This window comes from Tetrahymena thermophila, assembly GCF_000189635.1.
Source record: "Tetrahymena thermophila SB210 genomic scaffold scf_8254815, whole genome shotgun sequence".
In the NCBI taxonomy this organism is placed as follows: Eukaryota; Ciliophora; class Oligohymenophorea; order Hymenostomatida; family Tetrahymenidae; genus Tetrahymena; species Tetrahymena thermophila.
Genome location: NW_002476571.1, coordinates 861,086 through 883,206, shown reverse-complemented (window position 1 = coordinate 883,206; position 22,121 = coordinate 861,086). Strand labels below are relative to the sequence as shown.

The 22,121-nt window shown below is 23.2% G+C and overlaps 6 protein-coding genes across 6 annotated transcripts; 2 read left to right on the top strand and 4 right to left on the bottom strand. All coding sequences in view use genetic code 6, as the record gives it.

Annotated features, from left to right (window-relative positions):
* Nucleotides 1-31: 31 nt before the first annotated feature.
* Nucleotides 32-328, bottom strand: TTHERM_000214829 (hypothetical protein; the record flags this gene model as incomplete). The annotated part of the gene is made up of 1 exon (XM_012795392.1): nt 32-328. The coding sequence occupies one exon, from the start codon at nt 326-328 to the stop codon at nt 32-34; it is 297 nt and encodes a 98-aa protein (XP_012650846.1).
* Nucleotides 329-613: 285 nt separating this feature from the next.
* Nucleotides 614-7,370, top strand: TTHERM_00214820 (transmembrane protein, putative). The gene is made up of 9 exons (XM_001007178.2): nt 614-1,180; nt 1,474-1,600; nt 1,662-2,114; nt 2,160-2,362; nt 2,729-3,020; nt 3,078-3,548; nt 3,745-4,281; nt 4,544-5,125; nt 5,237-7,370. Exons 1-9 carry the CDS (start codon nt 639-641, stop codon nt 7,199-7,201), a joined length of 5,172 nt encoding a protein of 1,723 aa, XP_001007178.2. The 5' UTR covers nt 614-638; the 3' UTR covers nt 7,202-7,370.
* Nucleotides 7,371-7,614: 244 nt separating this feature from the next.
* Nucleotides 7,615-9,316, bottom strand: TTHERM_00214810 (hypothetical protein; the record flags this gene model as incomplete). The annotated part of the gene is made up of 8 exons (XM_001007177.3): nt 7,615-7,699; nt 7,750-7,839; nt 7,899-7,988; nt 8,033-8,125; nt 8,171-8,260; nt 8,583-8,749; nt 8,835-8,939; nt 9,008-9,316. The coding sequence occupies 8 exons, from the start codon at nt 9,314-9,316 to the stop codon at nt 7,615-7,617; spliced, it is 1,029 nt and encodes a 342-aa protein (XP_001007177.2).
* Nucleotides 9,317-9,907: 591 nt separating this feature from the next.
* TTHERM_00214800 (MATE efflux family protein) lies at nt 9,908-11,767 on the bottom strand (the record flags this gene model as incomplete). Its single annotated transcript, XM_001007176.3, has 3 exons — nt 9,908-10,053; nt 10,144-10,950; nt 11,137-11,767. 3 exons carry the CDS (start codon nt 11,765-11,767, stop codon nt 9,908-9,910), a joined length of 1,584 nt encoding a protein of 527 aa, XP_001007176.1.
* Nucleotides 11,768-13,541: 1,774 nt separating this feature from the next.
* Nucleotides 13,542-15,109, top strand: TTHERM_00214790 (NLI interacting factor-like phosphatase; the record flags this gene model as incomplete). The annotated part of the gene is made up of 2 exons (XM_001007175.2): nt 13,542-13,679; nt 13,868-15,109. The coding sequence occupies 2 exons, from the start codon at nt 13,542-13,544 to the stop codon at nt 15,107-15,109; spliced, it is 1,380 nt and encodes a 459-aa protein (XP_001007175.2).
* Nucleotides 15,110-15,682: 573 nt separating this feature from the next.
* TTHERM_00214780 (WD domain, G-beta repeat protein) lies at nt 15,683-21,542 on the bottom strand (the record flags this gene model as incomplete). Its single annotated transcript, XM_001007174.1, has 7 exons — nt 15,683-17,587; nt 17,965-18,384; nt 18,442-18,980; nt 19,156-19,531; nt 19,592-20,060; nt 20,662-21,144; nt 21,220-21,542. 7 exons carry the CDS (start codon nt 21,540-21,542, stop codon nt 15,683-15,685), a joined length of 4,515 nt encoding a protein of 1,504 aa, XP_001007174.1.
* Nucleotides 21,543-22,121: the final 579 nt, after the last annotated feature.

Genomic DNA, 22,121 nt, shown 5'->3' with positions numbered 1-22,121 from the left:
AGATTATAAACTATTATTTCACTTACTATAATCATTTCCTATTTTTGGTTCTTCTAGAAATCGGCTATTTGCAGTTAATGCCCTATTTTTAATCAATTTCAACTTAAAAATCTACATAAAATATTAGCAATTCGTAATCTAACAATATATTAAACTCTAATCCATCCCAAGCTGTTTTTGGAACTTTGCTTATACTTTTAGCCTAGATTGCTAGCTTCTACTAACTATAATTTTCAGATTGTTGTGTGAATATATTTGAAAAAGGTCTTTCTCGAATGATTTTTACAAAAGAGCACGCTATTTCATAAATTTTAAAACATATTATCATTTTTACATTGTACTTGGACTTCTAAAATTAGCATGGAGGAATGATTTTCGTGATTATATTTTGCTTAATATTCTTTATTTTAGTTGCTAAAGATTTTCAAATGAATATACCCTTTTCAGATCAAGTAAAAATATGTGCCAATGTTATTGGGTTGAATATGCTGATAATAGGAATTATTTTAGGTTAAATTTTATAGTGCTATTTTAAATTTATATCTTAAAAGTCTTTTTTAGTAATTTCAATTCTGATTTTACCAATTACCTGCTTGTGCTATTTAAAATATTACAATAATAAGTTTAATAAAATCGTAATGCATTCTACCTTAAATGAGGAGGAGTCTTAAAAAAAAATACAAATAAGATATTAAAATTTAATGAAAGTTCACTATTTCTCTCTTTAACTAGCTTTTTTTACTAGATATAAAAATAGTTTATTTTAAAGTAAATTCTATAAATTGTTGATTATTAGTTTCTACGAATAGCACTCTATCAAATGTGTATAGGTTTCATGCTTTTGCAAAAACGTAAATAAAATAATAGGTATCTAAGATGGAAGCTTTGAAATAAATGCATAGATTATAACTAGCATATTAAGTAATGCATGTTAAAATATTTTAACTCTTGAAAATTATATAACTTAGAACCAAGTCTCATGTTAATTCTTTATCTTAATTAAATTCATGATCCTTTAAAAAAAGAATTTATACAGTTTACAAAAAGTTATCAAAATTCTTAGTCAAAAGTAGTAAATGTAAATATCTCTAAATGTTAAAATCGTCAGAGGGTTTTGGTTTAAGGCAGGCTTAAATGTATTTTTAGACAGTATCAAGCAATCTATGGATGAACATTATCAGTATTTTTAAATTTAACAATTCATTCTTTATTAAAAATATTAATTTTTCAAAAACAATAAAAATCAGATTTTAAGTGAAAATAAAATATTTTCTCTCTAAAAAAAATAAAAGATAATTTAATCTTTAAAAAATAAATTGTTTAAAATACTTTAATTGATTTAATTTAATCCTTTTAATAAATACAATAAAATATCTACATTTTTTAATAATTAATTTAAATTTATTAAAAATATTGAAAAATTAAATATTTAATGGATAAAAAAGTTAATTTAATTTTCATTAATTTTTGAAGATAAGAATTAGATTCAAAAAGAGAAATTTATAATACCTTGTAAGCTTGCAACTTATTTTTTGAAGTGGAAAAAATAAAATAAGAAAATTCAGCTGCTGTGCTAGATGCAATATCCTTAAAAATAGAAGTACTTTTCATTATTTGTAAATTTTTATAAATTAAATAATGATTTTTGACAAATTGAATAGACCTTAAATACTATAAAAAATGGAGTAGATTCTATCTAAATATTTAAGAACATTAATGATAAATATCAATAATTCTTATAGGGATGTGAACATAAATTAACTTGCTTTTATGAGAAAATTCCTACAAGAGATAACCAATCTCTTCTTTGCTTTTTTTTAAGCGAAATCAAGAGCGACTTAAGAAAAGCTTCTGACATTATGCAAAGAAGGCAATTTAGTAAAACAATTGACATGAACTTACTTCTCGGATCAAACACTATAATGCAAATTTTTTCAAATTCAATTTATTCTCTGCAAATAGGTTATTCTAAAGGCTCCGGTGAAGTGTTATGGTTTTCTTAACAACTTCCTAAACTGCTTGGATATTCAAGACAAGAATTTTAATATCACAAGAATTTAAATTAAATTATACCGAGTATAGTTGCATTCTATCACGATGATTTAGTTAACGAAGTAAATATTTTACTTATAAATTTCTATATTTAATAATCCTTTCAGTATTTAAAAGCTGGTGAAAGTAATAAAATGCTTTAAGAATTAAAACAAGGTCACTTACGACATGATTTTGGGTGGATAATCCCAATTTAGATGTTTATAAGTATCAACTTCATAGACTTATCACAAATTGGTTTCTTTGTATTTTTCTAAAAAACAAAATCATCAGCTCAATTCGATGGCTAGATTATAGTTAACGAAAATAAGTAAATTTACACTTTATTTTTTTAAACTTAAAATGCATTTCAAAAATTTGAAGTCAGATATTTTATTTAGAATAAAAAAAATAAATGAATTATTTTAAAAGCATTAATTAAATTTTTTATTTTTTAGTAAAAATTTTAAAAACTTTGAAAATATTTTTGTTCATTCTATAATTTTTTAAAAAATTGCACAAAAATTTTAGAAACAATTTTACCTAAAAATAAATATTAATTTAATTAAGCAAATTTACTGAGAATTAAATTTAAAAATTATTTCTGAAATCCAAATAATAAAGGTGAAAAGCATTGAATAAACTCTTAATTTTATTTTGAAAGAAATTATTATAAAAATTTTTTAATTATTATTAGTGCTATCGAAAATGTGAATTTTGAGTTATTAGAAAAAATAGGACTTGAAAATTATCCAACAATTTAGACACTTTAAGGTTTTGATATGAATGAAGCGATGGAAGAATTTGAAAAAATATAAAATGAAATTAGCAATTTAGATCAAATCGATAATTTATACTATCAAAATATAAAAATAAATTTACCAACCTTTCATTACTTTAAATCTTAAGCAGAAATAAATGAAAAGCTATAGCAACAGAGTAATTAATCTCTTAGATCATTCAGATCAAAAAGATCCTCAATCAAAAGTGTAATATTAATATTTTATTTGTAATAATTAAAATATTAAATATTTTTTTTAAAATAGTAACCAAGCATAATGTTTAAAAGCTTTTTGATAGATTTTAAAATCATTAAAAAGCAGAAATCTTTGCAATACAAAGACATCAAGTATTACATTCTTTTGATAGACAAAATGATTGATTTGAAAAACTAAAATGGTTCTCAAAGTATGGCAGAAACTGAAAGAGATTTAGATGCAAAGACTTATGCTAATGCTACTTTAAGTGCTAATTTTGCTAATTAAAAAATCTATAAAGAAGATAAATTATTAAATACTCCACAATCCTCTGAGCGTGACTTTTTCAAGAAACTCAATTCTAAAGATTATTAGAATAATGATAGCTTTAATGTCAATAAAAACTAAATCAAATCGATATTTTCTTAAAAAAATAAAAAAAAGAGTATAATTAAACGGTTGACAATTAAATAGCCTTCGATTGAATTAGACAGAGTTAAACACGATTAAAAAAATATGAACAACGAAAAAAAAATTATGGTATTTATTTCATCTAAAATTGTTTAAATTTAAATGAATTTTAATTATTCTGTTATTTCTTAGCATTTTATTTAAACTTACAAAATTAATTTTGTTTGGTTAAACAATAAAATTGAATGAGCCATTCATTCATTCATTCATTCATTCATTCATTCATTTGTTTATTAATTTATTAATTTTTTATTTATTAAAATAGAATGAGAATAAGTAAGTATCAGAAAATAATACAACAGTTTTACAGTTCAAAGAAGAATATGAAAATTTCGAAAATGGTGGTTCTATGATAGAAATAGAAAGTTCTATTTTTAAGTAGCTGAAGGAGTTAGATTAAAATAAATTTGGAAAAGCAAATCACAGCCATAAATTTCAATAGAGCATTTTAGATGATTTGAGCTTGTCTTTTTTAAACTAAAACAAGTCCTAAATTTCTGATGATATAGAATCATTTAGACCTTCAGATGGTAATCAATCAAAATATGATAACTCAAATAAAATATATAGCTAAAATGCGATAGACGGTTCACAGTTTTCTATAATCAATAAACTTGAATCAGAAAGAAATGTTTTGACTAAAAATTAGGTTGCATCTGATTAATCTATTTAAATAAGCCAATAATTATTAGAAAGTTATCATAACAAAGCTAAATTTTCTCCTAAAAAGAAAAATTTTGAGCTAAAAAAGTTATAAACAACAAACGATCAAGCTTATTCTAAATCTCATTCGATAATCAAAGTAAATTTGTGTTATTAATTAATGTATATTATTAACAGGGTTGAAAATCCTTTTTTAATTTAATTATAAACACCAAAAAAATTTTTAGAATATAAAAAATCTATTGAAACAAAATGAAAATATTTTATTTTAGTAAAATCTCTATTTTGAAAAATTAATTAGCTTCTTAATTAATTTTTTAAGATTTTTATGATTAAACACAACTTTTTTTGAACATTAGATATAATTTATGTACATGTTAATTTATTTATATTATTTAAAGGGATCTGATTAAGTTCCTGCTCTTAAATTGGATGACCAACTCCCAAGTGTAAGACTGGAAAAATCTTGGAGTTTAAATTAATATGGAGAAAATGAGTCTTAAAATAATTAAATAAAAGTTGAAGATAATATTGAATGCTAATTAATAATAGCAAACGAAAGCAATGAAGAAATAGAGCATCACGAATAGTAGGCATCATTTCCTGTGTAAGAATCCACATCAGTTATTATAAAAGAGGAATCAGAATCATAATACCACAGTAAATCACAAATTACCCACAAAAGCTTAAAAAGCTAAAAGAGTCTCAAAAGTCAAAAGACTTTCAGAAGTAGAAAAACGGAATCTAACAAGTAGAAATACTCATCAAGCAATAAAAATTAAAATATTGATCTTAGCTAGACTAAAAGAAAGGCTAATAAAACATCAACTTTTGTTAGTAGTTACTAACAAAAATAACGCACAATAGATACAATCAGTAACAACCAAAGTAAATAAATCAAACCTATGGATAACGACAATTTATTTAATCAAGAAAATTAAGCTATATTACCTGAAATTAAACTAGAATAGCCAGATCCAAATGTATCATTTTATTTATTTACTATTACTCATTAATAATTTTGAATTATCGTTTAAAAAAAATAAAGAAACTCAATTTAAGTTTTAAAATTTTAAATATTTTTATTTTAATAGGAAAGAATAAAAAATGATTAATAAAGTGTGACATCTTCATTATAAAAGAGTATATTTTAAAGTAAATATGACAATTTTACTAAGTTTTTAAATAAAAACAATCCTCCTGATTTAAAAAAGCTAAAAATACTCAAGTTGCTTGAGTTTTTAATCGTGCTTTCTATCACGCTTTGGGCTAATTTACTTTTTTATTTTAGTTTCACTAATTTTTAAGATTAAATTTCTTTGATGAGCTTCAGAAGTTCAACTCTGTCTCCTATTTCTATTTCGTTATCTATGGTTTACTAGCTCCTCTAAAATTAAAATTAATTATAAAATGGTAAAATTTCTCAAAGCGAATATAATTCAGCTGCTAATTTAATATACAACTATATTAATGATAGCTACACTACCTTTAATTAATAATTAGAGTAAAATTTGGAATAGCAGTATTCTAGAGAAACCTACACATCTAATAATATAACATTAATAAATTATTCAAATAACTACACAACATAAATGCCTCTCATACTATCTTCTCTTTTATTTAAATAGATGTTGTTTTCATTTAGCCTAACTGCAGAAAGTCTTCAGTAAGGTTAAATAGCTAAATTTAATAGTGCTAGTTTAAAATTTTCTTTAGATAACTATTCTTCGCTTTATTAGTTTTTTAGCTCATTATCGAAAGATTTAAAGTAATAAATTACAGATAATATGAATAGTATTTAGCTTTTATTCATAATATAATTGATATGCATATTTTTAAGCTACATTATCATGCAACTCTTTGAATTTTATTTTTATCGCTAGTTTATGAACTTTATTAAACTTATTTTGAGAATGTACGAGTCAACTACACTGATCCAAATACAATCAGAAATATTAAGACTCACAAGAATATAGCAAATGACAGATGGAGATCAGAGCAATCTTATCTTTTGCTATGATTTTGATTTGAGAGCTAAAGAAATCGCATTAAGAGCTGATTCAAAAAAGATCCTATTGAAATAAGAAGAATAATTGAATTCATTAAATAGAAACACAAAAAAGTAACCTCGAAAAGATAAAAATGGAAAAGAAATTAATAAAAGAACTCAAAGAAATTTTAGAATAGAAAGCAATTTTATTAGCTACAAATCCTTCTTCGTTATTTTAATTATCAATTCCATTCCATTTTTTGCTTACATAGCTGTTTCATTAGGACTGATTGAATCTTATACCCATAATTTTTCATATGCATTAACATCTTTCAATAGATTTAACGATGCTTAATCTTACATTTAAACAAGTTACATCTTGAAGCAACAAATTTAAAATTACCTCCCATCTTCAGAATAAAATAGCTAGAGTTCAAATTAAATTGTGCAATAATTTGTAAACTCTATTGATGAAGCTAATTATTTTTCATCTTCCTCAATTGATTAGTATATTGCTGATTTACAGCTTATAGATACATCTTTGGACAATGATATAAACGAACTTGTTTCTATGAATGCATGCTAACAAAATAGCACGTTTTCTTCTAATCTTCCAACAAATCTCTTCACTAATTTGATTGCAAGATGTGAAACCTCTTTAAATGGAATGTTGTAGCTTGGAGTAAAAGCTTTTCTCTCTAATTTTATTTAAAGCATGAGTATCCTTATCAAACTTAACTTTTAGAATTCTGCCTAGCTTGATTATTATAGTGACGAAGCAATAATCTCAGTAATACCTACAAAAATAATCTAACAATGTTCAAATAATATTCATGATAAGCTGATATCAGTTACAAAGCTAAACAAATTAATAATATTCTCATTTGGTTTTATTTTCTTATTTACCATGCTGATGACTCTGTGTTATTACATAATTTATTAAAATTAAAAAATGATAACAGAATACAAGCAGGCATAGCATATCATTTTCTTATTACCAACCATAACTCTCTTAAACGATGAAACCTTCTTTAAGCAGATGAGCTATTTAAATATGAAACTTTCTTGAGATATTTTTATAAAAAATAAAAAATAAAACAACAAAAAAATAAGTAAGTAAGTTTCTCTCAACAAATTATAAATTACTTATGTTTATTTAAATATTCAAATAAAATTTCTTTAATAATTTACTTAAAATTATTTAATATAGCAAATTAAAAATAAATAAAAAAATGTAGGATATGGTTTAAAATTTTAAATTTCTTACAATTAAAATATGTTATTAAATTATTAATAAAAATGTAAATAGATATTTCTTGTTTAATATTCTTGTAGTAACAATTAATTAAATTAACTAACAAGTAAATAAGTAAGTATCAATCAATAATTTTTTTAAAAATATTACCAATAGGAACAAAAATATAAAATGAATACAAACAAAATTTAATTTATTTAATAATTTTATAAAATATTTCTTTGTTCTCAGCATTAAAGTTCGAAATTGTTAATTTTTTTATGTTTAATATAGGTTTTAAGTTTTTCAATCAGACTCTTTTGGATAGGATTACTGTTTTTAAAATAATAGTTTGAATCGTTATAAGAAAGAATAAAATTTACAGCCTTAAATCAATAGTGAAAGTGGTATATGCTTAGCACTTAGCAAAGCTATTTAAGTAGTTTTTCATACCATCATCATAAATTTAGTTGCTTAAATATTTTTATAATTTTATTTATTTATTTTTTTAATTAAAAAGGTGTAAATTTACTCATATAAACCTAGCCATAATTTATCTAAACTTCTTATGTTCAGCAAATGAACACCAAGATCAGCCATACCTCCAGATCCTATTTAATTGCTTAAAAATTTTTTTAATATATGTAAAAGTTTAATTTAATATACCAAGCTAGCTCTACTCTAAGTTCTCTTAAACAGGCACAATTATTAGCAATAGGTTCAATTATAACGTTCATACCTTTTTATTTCACTTTATTACTGCAAAAAAATTTAGAAATTGAAAAGTTGCTAATTTAAATTTACTTATAAAGATTCAAATTTAAATATACTAAATTCTTCAATTCAAACATTCCCTATCCTAATAATTCAGCTCCTTTTTATGTTATAGAATTCCTTTTCAAATAAAATAGAAAAATTTTTAATTTATAAACAAACTAATTTTTATTTCATAAATAGCAACATACTTTTTATTAAACTTAGTAAATCTAACTTTATTTATTTATGTTAAAATAATACAAAATAGCTTTTTAAAGTATTTATGTATTTTAATAATTCATTCATTCATTTATTTAATTATTTTTTTTTATTATTTAATAAACAAAATATTCCACAAAAATGATTTCAAGAAAAATTATCAAAATTTATTTGAATTATGTTTTAGATTGATCAAATAAATGATATTAATATGAATATAATTCTACAAAAGAAGAATTACGTAGAAAGGTTAAGGATGAGAGATCTACAACCATGATACATTCCTAAAATACGACCAAAGTGAGGTAAACCGTTATCACCTATTCCTTAACTATCAAGCTCAACGGATAGTCTTTATACTTATCTAACATCTTTAGGATAAGTTATGAATTCTTAAAGTTTGTTGAACTAATTAATATCAAAGAAAAAATATTTGCATTATTTTAGGAAGGCTTTTCAAGAAAATTAAAAACTATTTAAATAAAATATTAACTTTTAATTCATTAATGACAAATCCTCTTTCACTAGTTGAAACTATTTTAACATCTCTATTGATGTTTGGTGCTGATTATATTCTATCTTGTTAGCTTCTTGGTCCCTTTTATCATATTTAAAATAAAAATTCATATGATTTATTTATTTCAATGTATTTTTAGATCACTATACATGTAATGGGTATAAAATTTTATTAGCATCCAAGGGTCTTTTTGGTTCTATTTTAGCTGCATCTTCCCTAATGGTTTTAATCACTTAAGTGAGAGGCTCTTTAATGACAAGTGCGAATTCTTGAAATCTAACTTTGGCAATATTTCTAATTTATTCTCTAACACATGTTTTTTCAGTTTTTGTGATATCTTCTAATTCCTTAATGGCAGCTTTTCTAAATTCAAACATGAACTTTTTCATGACATCTTCTGCTATGTCTAAAACATCATCTAAGCTAGTTTAAATTCTAGGTGGTTATAATCCTAACATTTTCAAAGCAATTATCTTGATTTATATTTAATTATCTTTGTTCGATCAGTAATAAATTTTGCAATAGCAATAAGATTTATTTATTTCAAATTATTTGATTTAATTTTTAAATAAAAGTGATGATATGATATTCGTTTTATTTATGGATTCAAATCAAATCTCCAAAAAATAATTATTTATGATAATTAAATAAATGGTTGCTGAATAACTTGTTATTTATTTATTATTCACTTAATTCAATTTTTTTATGTCTTACATAACACAATAAGATTTCTTATAATAAATATGAAATAAAATAATTCTATCATCTTACATGTATATGTATAGTTAAATTTTAGTAAAGGGCACTTAATTTTAATTAATTAAACCAATATTAAAAACAAAATAACATTGAATATTGATTGATTGATATTAAAATTTTTATTTAATTTGAATAAATTATTTTTTATTATTATTTAATTATTAAGAATGTTCAAAATTGAATAGAATTTGTGAGATAATTTAGATATTTGCTTATTAAACATTTATTTTTTATGGTATTTAAATTTGCCATCAATGTGTTATGCTTTATATGTTGATTTTGAGTTTTTTTCATGTGACTTAAATACTTATGTTATTTATTAATGTGTCATTGGGCTCACTATTTTATTTTAATCTGTCTTGTATTTTCTTTGCCATATTTTCAAGATTAGTAAATAATATCATGCAGATTTAAAGAATCAAATAAAGACTCATACCTATTAAAATATTTAAAAAAATTTATTTTAGAAAGAAAAATAAATAATTATTATTGTAGTTTTTTAGATAAAAAAAGTTTAAAGTTTTACCTATTGCAAGTCCTGTCCATACTCCTGTGATTTCGTATGATGTTTTGTAAGCAAGGTAGTAACTTGATGTTAATCCTACAAGGGCGTAGCAAATAAGGAATGAAACACTGCTAAACTTTTCTTTTGCTATAGCTCTCATAAATGCTGTGATTAGGCATTAAATTGCATCTAAGAAGTATACACCTAGAGCAAAGAATATAATTCTCAAGAATTAGTCCTTCACTTCAGGGTTAACTGTAAAGGTGGATGCTATACTTTCTCTAAATATAGCTATAGGAAGTCCTGTTATTAATAAGTGGCTTATGAGAATATAGGTGCTATACAAAGCATATTTTTTAGCATTTTTAACATTCCCTCTTCCCATTTCGTTACCTATAAAAGTGCATGCTGCCGTTGCGTAACCTAAAGGAAATTGGACACTGGTAGAAGCTAAATTTGCTATTGCAATATTTGCAGAGTATTATTCTTCAGGCAGATTGGATGCAATTATTGAGTTAACTTCTTGCAAAATCCATTCTAAAGACACAAGTGATCCGATTGGTATAGCTGTTTTGAGGAATGGCTTCAAATCTTAGAAGCAAAGTTTAGTGAAGGGAATGAAACATTTTTTAAGGTGTTTTTTTCTGCTTGCGAATAAATAGCATAGAACTAAGTTAGAGAATTATGATAGAGAAAAAACAACAGCAGCTCCCATGATTCCGCAATCAAGACCAGTAATAAAAATAAAGCAGTAGATAACAGTGAGCATAGTGTTAATTCCGCTGCTATATACTTGCAACCTGTATTCGTTCTGTGCATTCAAAGTTGCTGTTTTTTAAATATTGTTAAAAAATTTTTAATAGATAATTATACCAAAAAAATGATTTCAATTTAATATAAATAAAAATTAGTTGAATGATTTTGGCTTTCAGTAGATATTTTTTTTTATGGTGAATAGAATTTTTTAGTGATAGAAAAAAATTAATTTTCTTAGACTTTAAATATTTTATTTACCTTTATAGGCATAATAAACAGCAACAAAAGCAATTCCTGGGATAGCAAACATACACAACTAACCAGCTATTTAGCACAGATCAGCATTATCATTCCATAACAGTAGAATTTACTCTGCGTATAACATCATAATGCATATAGGAATAAACATAATAGATGATACAAAAAGCGTCTTCTAAAAAAGAATACCTACTTATTCATAATTTTTAGCTCCATGGGCGTGAGAGGCCATGGTCTCTAAGCCGCTACCTAAGCCATAATATAAGCCTTACCCCATGCAATTCAACCATACTAAGCCCAAGCCATACCCATTTGCAATGTGTTGTGAGTAATTTCTAGTCATAAAAAAATAAATGATAGTTAATGGAGCCCATTCTAAAAAATAAGACAGAGCCTCTTCAATACACGATTTTAGTAACCAAACGAAATCTACTTTGTCTGTCATATGGTGTTGATGATCACTTTCATCATCACTAAAATCACTTAAAATACTTTTTTTTATATCCTTTTAAATGTCAAACGCTAAATAATCAGATCCTCTTAATGAAAGTGCAGGAGCTGTAGAGTTATCATCAGATTATGAATCCGATGACTTATGCTATGAATAATCTCTAGATGTTTTTTTAAGCATTTCTAGATATTTATTTATTATTTACTCTTTATATTTGTTTGCTTTTTGAATTTAGTTGATTTGGTTTGTTGTAAAGCTAAGTAAGTATGCTCTATTTGTAATTAACAATATTTTATACTTTATTAATATTTTAGTTTTTAAGAAATAATGCAAAAATGTATATTTTGTAATAAAATAAATTATAAATAGAACTATTCTTTCACAAGACATACAATTAATTAATTACCTTATATTTTAATTAGCTATCAAAAACAGATATTTATTTGTATATATTATGCAATTATTTCCACTGTGATAGATAGAACTAATTTTATTATTTCAAAATTATTCTTGAGCCTTATAGCTCAATAAATTAATCAATTTATTAATTTATCAATCGGATCGGATCGTCTAGCTTTCTTATTTTATTTTTTATAAAATTCTGGCTCAAAAATTTCTAATGACAATCAATTAAAGCTTTTCTATTATTTTTTTTGATCTTATCAAGTCTATTGTAAATACATTTAAAATTTTCTTATCAGTTACTATTCTCTTTATTTTAAATTTTGAAAATGTTGAGAATTACTTAATTAGACTTCATTTATTTTATTACTACGTACTTTATTTTTATCTTTATTATTTTCATCAATAATTGCTTCATGAATTTTTCTTTTGTTCATCCAAATTTTTTTATAATTTATTTATTTATTTATACCAAATCTAAAAATAAGTTTGCATAAATTCTATTATTTTCTACCTTTAAAATTAAAATCATTCTCTTAAATTTATACTTAAACCTATAATAATGAAAATTTAAGTAATAATTTTAATATATAACAAATAATAATTATGATTACTTTGATTATTGAAAATTAAAATAATTTTTTGCTATTCGATACTGGCTGAATGTAATTTATTTTAATTAATAAATTAATAAAAATAATTGTTTCTATTAAGTTAAAAATGTAAATAATTTTATAAATAATAAAATAGATAAAAGAAGATTTATTTCATAATAAACCTCAAGTAAATAATTAATATTAATAATTTAATATTCATTATTAAATAATTTCATATGAACATTCATTAGAATATTTTTATTTTAGAATTAATAATATTTAAATTTATTATTTGATTCTTTTAAAAAACACGTAATTAAAAAAAAATCTAGTCAACAAGAATATAGGACGGACATATATGATATATATTTTGAAATATTTAAGAAAAAAGAATTTTAAAAAATTTTATTATTTACTTTTTTTAGAATTAAAAATATCATTAAAAAAAACTGATAATATTACTCAAATTTATGTAAGAAAAGCTTTATTTTATTTTGTAATACTTTGAGGGATACACATACATACTTAAATCTAAATTTATGATTATATTTAATGAATAACCAAACAAGTTTGAAATATATCAAATAATTAATTTAGAAGAAACATTAAAAATATAAACATCATCATAGTGATGATAAATTATATCTATTTTAGCATCATTTTAATGTAAATTATAAAGATACATAAGAATGAAAGATGTGGATTGGTTATTATTAGAAATGTATATACAAGTCTATTTATTTGTTTTATATTTAGAATATCATGTCATTGATTCGTTGAATTACATTTTACTTAATCGTGCTTTAAGAAATTGAATTAATTAGTTAATAAATAAATAAACAAATAAAATTATTGAATAATTTTAATCAAGCAATTAAGCAAGTAAATTAGCAACAAATATCAACACTTCTTTATAGCAATCAGAATAAATAGCAAGCAAATAATTAATTATCAATATGGGAAACAAAAGGAAAAATAGAAATTCCATTTAAAGCAACACAGATTTATCTAAGGTTGAAGAGCCAGAAGAAAATGTTCCTGTAAAGAACATTAAAAAGTCTAGCTCTTACTCTGGGTCAAGAAATTCAAATCCAGTAATTATTTGAATTAATATATTCACAATTCATTTCATTTTTTAGTCAATATTAAACATAATTCACAACTTCGTTTGCTTACAAATGCTAAGTGTAATTTTTAATGTTCTGATCATCAAAATTTAAACATAGCTAGGATTTACAAGATTTATTTCTCTTAAATAAATAAATTATTTAAAATTATTTAGTTTAGCATTGTTCCTGATAATTTTTCTGATAAGAATGACTCTGATAATAGCTCTGACAAAGATCAATTTGAAGAACTTGAAAGCATTTCTTAGTTCAATGGAGGAGTTAGCCAAAGAAAATCAAGTTATGGAAAGCAATCCTCAGTGAGTGCTGTAAGCTATTCTACAGATTTTAATAATAATTCTGAGATTTAGAGTGAATTTTCCAAAAATGATTAATCGGAAGCAGGACAAAATAAAAAGCTTAAAAAAAAGGGAAGTAAAAAGAAAGAAAAAACTCTTCAAATGTATGATGAAAGATACGAACCTACTAAACTACCTTCAAGAGATGATGTCAATGAAATTATGGTTCATTTAAAAATGGCAAGCTAGAAGTCTTGGCAAGTATTTTTGGGATTTATACAATGGATTGCTGTAAAGCTTTTAGCATTAGTTGTACTTATCATATAAGTTGTCCTTTTGATAGTCGGCTTTATCTGGAAAGTAATAACTACAGTGTTTTATCATACCATGAGAATTATATTCAGTGTATTTCCTATCCTAAATAGCATACTTTTAAAAAAACATGATAAAAAAGACCCATTTAAGAGATCCTAAAACAATATAAATATGAAAAGAATCATCAATCAAGAGAGAGAAGATTAACTCAACTCTTTGCAATCTAATCCTTCAATGAAGAAAAGATTCACATTAGCTCTTGATCTAGATGAAACTCTTGTATATACTTAACCATATAAGTAAAAACTTAAAGAAAAAGTAAACGAATAGGACAATCCCGATATCGTGCAAGTCATTCATCCATCTTAGCAGTCAGTCTAATTTTTTACTCTTAAAAAAAGACCTGGTTTAGATATATTTTTGCTTGAAATGAGTAAAATATTTAATTTAGTAATTTACTCTTCTGCTTAAAAGTAGTATGTTGATGCTATTGTAGATAAAATTGATACTAATAAATTGATAGTTAAGCGTCTGTATAGAGATTAATGCTTTAAATACCCAGGGCTTTATATCAAAGATATTTAACAAGTAGGTAGTATTGAAAGCTCAATTATTTTAGATAACTCCTAAGAAGCCGTATAATTAGATTTTAACAACTCCCTCATTATTCCTTCCTTTAGAGGTGATGAAAGTGATCAACACCTCTACACTTATTCTAAAATTTTATAGTATGCCGCTGAATGCAGTAAATAAAAAAATACAAACATCTCTGATTAGCTTTAGCTCATTAAATAAGATTTATGAATTAAACAAAAATCATCCTTCCATTTTAATTTCATCATTATTGAAACTTTATCTTGTATTTAAAAAAACAATACAAAATTTATTCTATTTTTATGCTAAATAACAAATTTAAAATAAAACTAAACAATTCAATTAATCAATCAATCAATTTCTGTAAACTAATAAAAACAATTTATATAAAATATTTAATTTTTACTAATATCTATGTCTAACTAATTCAGTTAAAAAATTTTTTGATATAAAATTCATACGGAGATAATTTAATAAAATTAATCAAATAAAACAAATACCCTATACTTCTTTAAAAAAATTATAAATATACTGTTTGATTATAATTTTTAATCAACATTCAACTCTTTTTTTTGGAAAATTTAAGCTAAAATTTAATTTTATAATATCAAGAAAAATAAAAGATTTTTACAACTTAATTTCTTTTTAGAATATACGGCACATATTTGATATTTTTATTAATTCAATAAATTAATAATTCAATATTTCTTTTTTATTTTTTCTTATTATATTTAGCATAAATAGATTAGCATAAATGCTTTATCTATCAATAATAAAATTTACTCATTTATTGAATTTTTCAGTAATTCTTTTGACCATTTAATCTAGATCAAGTTCCTTTGAATTATCTTGATTGAATGCTTATGCAATCATTTAAGTGACTGAGTGCTAGTGAGTGTGATTAACTTAAATTTCCTATTTAGTTTACTAGCTTTTTAGAATTTTTGTTGGGTTTTCAGAACCAAATAATAGCAAATTCTATTACTTTTACTCTTCTAATAGCTTAAGATAATTTTATATTTTTTCATTTTTACTATTCATAAATAATAAGGCTTATTCTTATTCATTTTTATTTTCATCATGCTGTGATATGGTAGAATTTAAGTCGTCCTTCATATCTTATTTATTTGGGAATTCATCTATTAAATCTTATTAGTTTTCAATAGCTAACTTTGAAAGCCTTTAACTCTTTCTGCTAGAATTTATAGTTGAGTTACGTTTTTAAGAATCGATTTCTTAATCAGTTTTTGTTTTGGATTCAGGATTAACCTAAGGTTCACTTTATTCTTTTTTTAATTTCAGAAGACCTCTTTTTCCTTGTAAAATTTACTGATCAAGTTGGCCTTTTTTAATTTCTTTTTATTATTTTAAGGACTTAATGCTGTCTCTTGTTTATTATGTGTTATTTAAAATTTCAGCTTTTTTGGTATTTTCTTTAATTGTTGTTTTGCTTTTTTTATCCTTTTTATCTTCTTCAACTTAATCAATTTATTCTATGCCTTTTAGAGCTTGATATACTTCCAATATTTTATCTTCCTGTTCTTTTGTTAAGTTTGGTTTATTTTTTACTAACTGCAAATAGTGTCTGCTATCATAAAATCTGCTATTTGTTTTGTTTTTTGATAAGTTTTCCCAAATTTAATTATAATTTATCTTAACTCTTTGTTCTTAATCTTTTTTTTCTTAATTTTAAATCAACTTTTTTTAATAATTCATTGCTATTGTTTTAGCATCAATAGATTCTTCATCAGCATCTAAGTCTTCTTCTTTTTAATTAGCAGCAACTTTTGGTTGAAAGTGATGCTAAGGATCAAACTTACTCAAATCAACCTCAAATCTCATAATTTTAAACTTTTAATTTTAAATTTAAATAATTTTTGTTTTTTTCTCAAGTTCATTTATACTTTATTCAACTTTTTTCATGTCTTCCAAATATTTTTCATAATAAGCTTTAATATCCAACTCTAACTTCCACTACGGTTTACTTTTCTAAGACGCATACGGTTCTTTTTTAACCAACTTCCAAAAATAAAAAGCATTAAATTCACATTCAGGATACTGCAAATAAACATTTCTATCATCAAGTAAATTATGAGCTTCATTTTTAGGGTCTTTTGTATTCTCTGAATCTATGTCATTCTCTTATTCTTCTTGAATAGATCTAGAGCTATCTGCTTCTTCTATTACTTAATCAAATTATCTAGATTTCCTATCATTGTTTGTTAAAAATATATTCTTATTTTGATCATCCAATTACATTTCGGCATCATTTTATTCGTCTTTATTTTCATATGATCCTTGCATTTAAAATATATTATTTGGTCCTCCGCTAGTACTTTGCATACCCTTGCTACTTGAAAGAATACTTTTATCATCTCTTGGACTTTATAACTCTGAGTCATAATAACTTTAATTAAAAGAAGAATTAAGCTAGCTCATGTTACTTTATAACTCTAGTTTTTATTATTATTTCATTTTCTTTTTCATTTAAGTTAAGTAATCCAATTTTTTTTGTCTTTCAATCTATTCATCTTCTTCTTTTGTTCTATCTATTCTTATCTTTAAGCTGTGATCGTATAGTTCTATTGTATTTTTTTTTCTATATCCGATAGGGATTTGAATTAAGCTGTCCTCGTTTTATCTTAACGAATCAATATATTATCCTTTTACTGAGTCAAAGATCATAACCTATTTAATTAATTAATAATGATATTATTATAAATAACAATTTCTCATAAATTCTCCTCAACATTTAATCAAATGTTCATAAAAAAGATTTTGATTGAAATAATAAGTTTATTTATTTATTTTCTTCAATTAATTTTAAGTTTTAAAAAAACAATTTTAAAATTAGTAATTTTTATAAAGAAAAAAGCAATTAAATTTATTTTTTAAACCCAAGCAAAAATCTGAAAAAAATCTAATTTTAAATAAAAATAGGATTGAATTGCTTAAAATTTTTTCGCTATTGAATTAAAAAAATCTGAAAAAATCTAATTTTAAATTTGTAAATGGATTGAATTGCTTAAAATTTTTTCATTATTTAATTGAAAATATTTCCTTACATTTTTATCACTAATGCAAGCAAACAATAGTTTGTATACATCGTTGTATTCTAGGAATGTAATTTATTCTGAAGTAGCCTTGGTATTCCAAATTGCTGTAGGCTCTGTCTGCACATTAAATTAGAAATATTCTCTCATGCTCTTATAGAAGGTATGCTTATCTTCCTTCAATTTAGAATTTAGCTTGAGCTGCTCTATATTTTCACTTAAATTTGAAATTATTTTGGATATATCATAGCATTTTAAATAGCCCTTGAAATCTGCTACAAACAATTATTAGTTTTCTTTGCAATACTTTATCTTAGAAACTCCCACATCTTCCAGTTCAGAGTCTTTGTTAAACAACTCTTAGTCTATATTTTAAAAGCTTTCCACAACTTAGAATTTGTAAAACAAAGGAGGTCCAGAAATAAATTGAATCTTGTTTTTTAAATAAAAAATTAATTTTTAACAAATTTTTTGTTATATTTTGTTTACTTAACCATTTTAGCATGAAGATACTACAAATGGCATATCTGGGAGAGACATAATATCTGTGACTTGATGATTAGATAGCTTATCTGAATACTATCCTAGAAATTTTCCAGAGTTCATGTCAAAGAATCCTACTTAACCAGTATAAAACCCTAAGACTATTGAATTATACTCAATGTAAATATCGATACAAGTGATATAATGATCTAAGAGCTTGATAGACCTCAAAAGAGAGTCTTTGTCATCATCGTAATGGTTGCTCACAATATTTATGATATTATCACTTGAAACTGTAACTACTACTCCAAGCTCTAAGCAATCTTTTATAAAAATTACTGGGGCAGAGTGTTTGGGATGTGACTTAATTTTGGCTCCGTTTTCACAATTAAAAGAATTTACATATCCCTTCTTATCACCAATAATCATTCTTTTTTCGAAGCTATCAAGACAAAATGCAGTTATTTCGGAATATTCTTAACTCATATCTAAAAATATTTTATCTACTTCTCCTGTTAGCCCACACCAAACTTTCAGTCTCGGTCCTATAAATAAAAAAAAATATTTCAGTTAATCAATTAAATTAAGCATTTTTAAAAAATAAGCTTTATCAGATAGTTCAATGTCGAAACCATATAAAAGATATCAAAATTACTTCATATTTAGTAAAAGTAACAAAAATATTTTTTATAGTTATTAATTTGAAATATTTCTTAATACCTGCTGGTGTGTAAAATTTAATTTATCTAGTATTCATTATGCAACATAAAGGTTTTAGATCATCACATACATTAGGATTAAATCCATAATCATAATTATAAGCTGCAATGGATTACCCACAAAAAATTAGTTTCAAAGATGTAGATTTTATACAAGTAAAATATACAGGATTAAAATTGAATCCATGCTCATCTTGCTAAATAGAAAAATTTTATCTTTCTTTAAATTTTTGAATGTCTCTAACTTTAACATTCCCTTTAATATCTAAAGAAATCAGTTGATTTGAACCTTCTATAACTATAATATGTTGAAGAGAATTTCTAAAATCAGATATTTTATAAACCATATGCTCGGTGTAAGGGTTCCATACACCTATCTATTTCATTTAATCAAACAAAAATTTTATTTTTTTATTGATATTTAAAATAATTTTTACCCAGTGATCAAAACCTGCTGAAAACAGTAAAATGGTAGCAGGATCAAATGCCAATGAAGTAATTCCTCTTGTATGTCCTTTAAAAGTAAATTTTATTTTATTTTCTATTGTATCCCATAGATTTATCTTGCAATCTAACCCTCCCGAAACCATAAATTAGAGCTTAGGAAGACAAATTAAACTTGTTATTATATCGTTATGTCCTCCTTAAAGAATTATATTCTTTTAAAACTAAAAGAAATTATTAGTATCTCCTTTCTTTTTTAGTTTCTCTCCTTACTCTTCTTTATCGAGGTAGAGTTTATTTAGATTCCAAAGCTCAATACTTCCATCAAGTTCTCCACAAAACAGAATTTCTCTGGAATCATCCCAGCTCATACAATTAACTTCGTGTTTAAAAAGCATTTACTCCTTGACAAAAGTATTATTTCTTATTTCTGTTAAAGGCACAAATCCCCCATTCAAAATTCTATAAATTATATAAAAATAGAATTGTTGCAAACCTATAAAAAGAATTAATATAAACATTCATCTTCTTTTTAATTTATTTGAAATACAAAATATCAATGTAAATAATAACACTCTTTACAATTTAGGAAATTTAATTTGAATATCTAAAATATTTCTTAAATTTAATATTAAAAATATTAAAGCACCAATTGATTAATAAAATTTTTTTTTAAAATATTTAATTTGATTTAAAATAAAAATAAAACTTATGATCTTAATATTAGACATATTATATTAATAAAATGTCAAATTTTTGAGAATGGTTCTATTTATAAATTATTCCTTTTAATCATATCATAAGAAATTTTATTAAATATTATTTTAAATTTTTAAAATTTAATATTTTGCTAAATAAACTTTGATTAAAAAAATGGTATTTTATGATTGATTTTATATTTTATGAATGAATTTATTTATAGCATTTTTAAAATTAAAGAATACTCTTCAATAATGATTTAAATATTAAAATCAATTAAATATTTTTGGCAGGATTCTCATAATTTTAATACATAAATAAATTGAGATTATAATAGTTTTAATAATTAAAATAATTTGATTACTTATAAGCACGTACAAATTTGTCAGTAGTTGAAACCATCAAACATTTATGCTTGACATCAGAAATATATATGATATCTAATATGTGAGTAACCATTTTAATTTAAATAATTTTTTCATCTATATAATAAAAATCTTAATTGTCTTTTTTAATACTGGTAGAATTAATTAAATAATCATCTGGCTCTATTTTGAGAGGCTTTGGAACTATTGTTCCGTCAATGTGATTTAAAATTTGAACGATGCAAGATCCTTCTTCAAAGAAAGCAACTTTATCAATATCACTAATATAGATCACTTTTTTAATGATACTTGATTTTACTTTATAATTTATGTCAACATCTTATTTAGTATACTACTTAACAACATCTTTCCTTTTATTGTTTAATGAAACTGATTTTCCCATCACAAAATTTGATAATTCATCCCATGCCAATAGCCCATTGAGATTCATATCCACTTGCTCAAAGAAATTTGACAAGCAACTTTAAATAAACAAAAATTTAAATGAAATAAAAACAGTAAGTAAATGCTAACTAACTAAATAAATAAAAACATACATGTTTAACTTTTGTTCTCTATTTGTTAAATCTTATCTCCAATCTGATAAATGATGTCTCATCATTATTACAAATTCGTTTACTTTTAATTCTCCTCCTGCGGCTTCAAAATCATTCTTTAGAATGCTCAATGTAAACGGATCTAATTTAAGTAGAATCTCGCTAAGTAAATTTGCTTCTTCATCTCTTTTTCGCTTTAGAGAGGTTCTTGGAGAGTATATTGCCTCATATTTTTATCGTTCTTGTAATTCATATATTTCTTACTGTGTTAGTTTCTGTGCATCTTAAAATTCTTTTTGTTTTTAGATGTAATGCTAATTCATTTACTATTTAAAAATTTGTATAGAACTAAGTATACTTAGATATTTCTACTTTGCTATTTATTTTTTAATAGTTATTAATTGAAATTAATTATTAAAAATTAATGACAAATTATTTGGAAAAAAGCTGAAATAACATTAATAATAATAAGATTTAAGGTATATTTAATTAATAAGGAAAAAAAATTAATATTTTTAAGTATTCAAATTACTTATTTATTTTATTTATTAAATTAAATTATAAACATTTTTAATTATTAAACTAATTTATTTTTTTATAATATAAATATTATTATCATAAACTAAAAAAATCAGTTAATTAATTTATAAATAAATAAATAAATAAATAAGCTTTCTTAACTTTATTTATTTTTGAAGTATCTCAATAAAATGGATTTAATTGGCTTTTAATTAATTAATTTTATTTGAATTTTATGATTTATTAATAATTATATTAGTAAAATATTCATTCATTTTTATATTTATTAGAATTTTTTTTATTCTTAATTTTATTTACAAATGATTTTTGAATTATTTTATTCTTAAAAAATTTATTTGTTAAATGTATTTGATCTGTCTTTA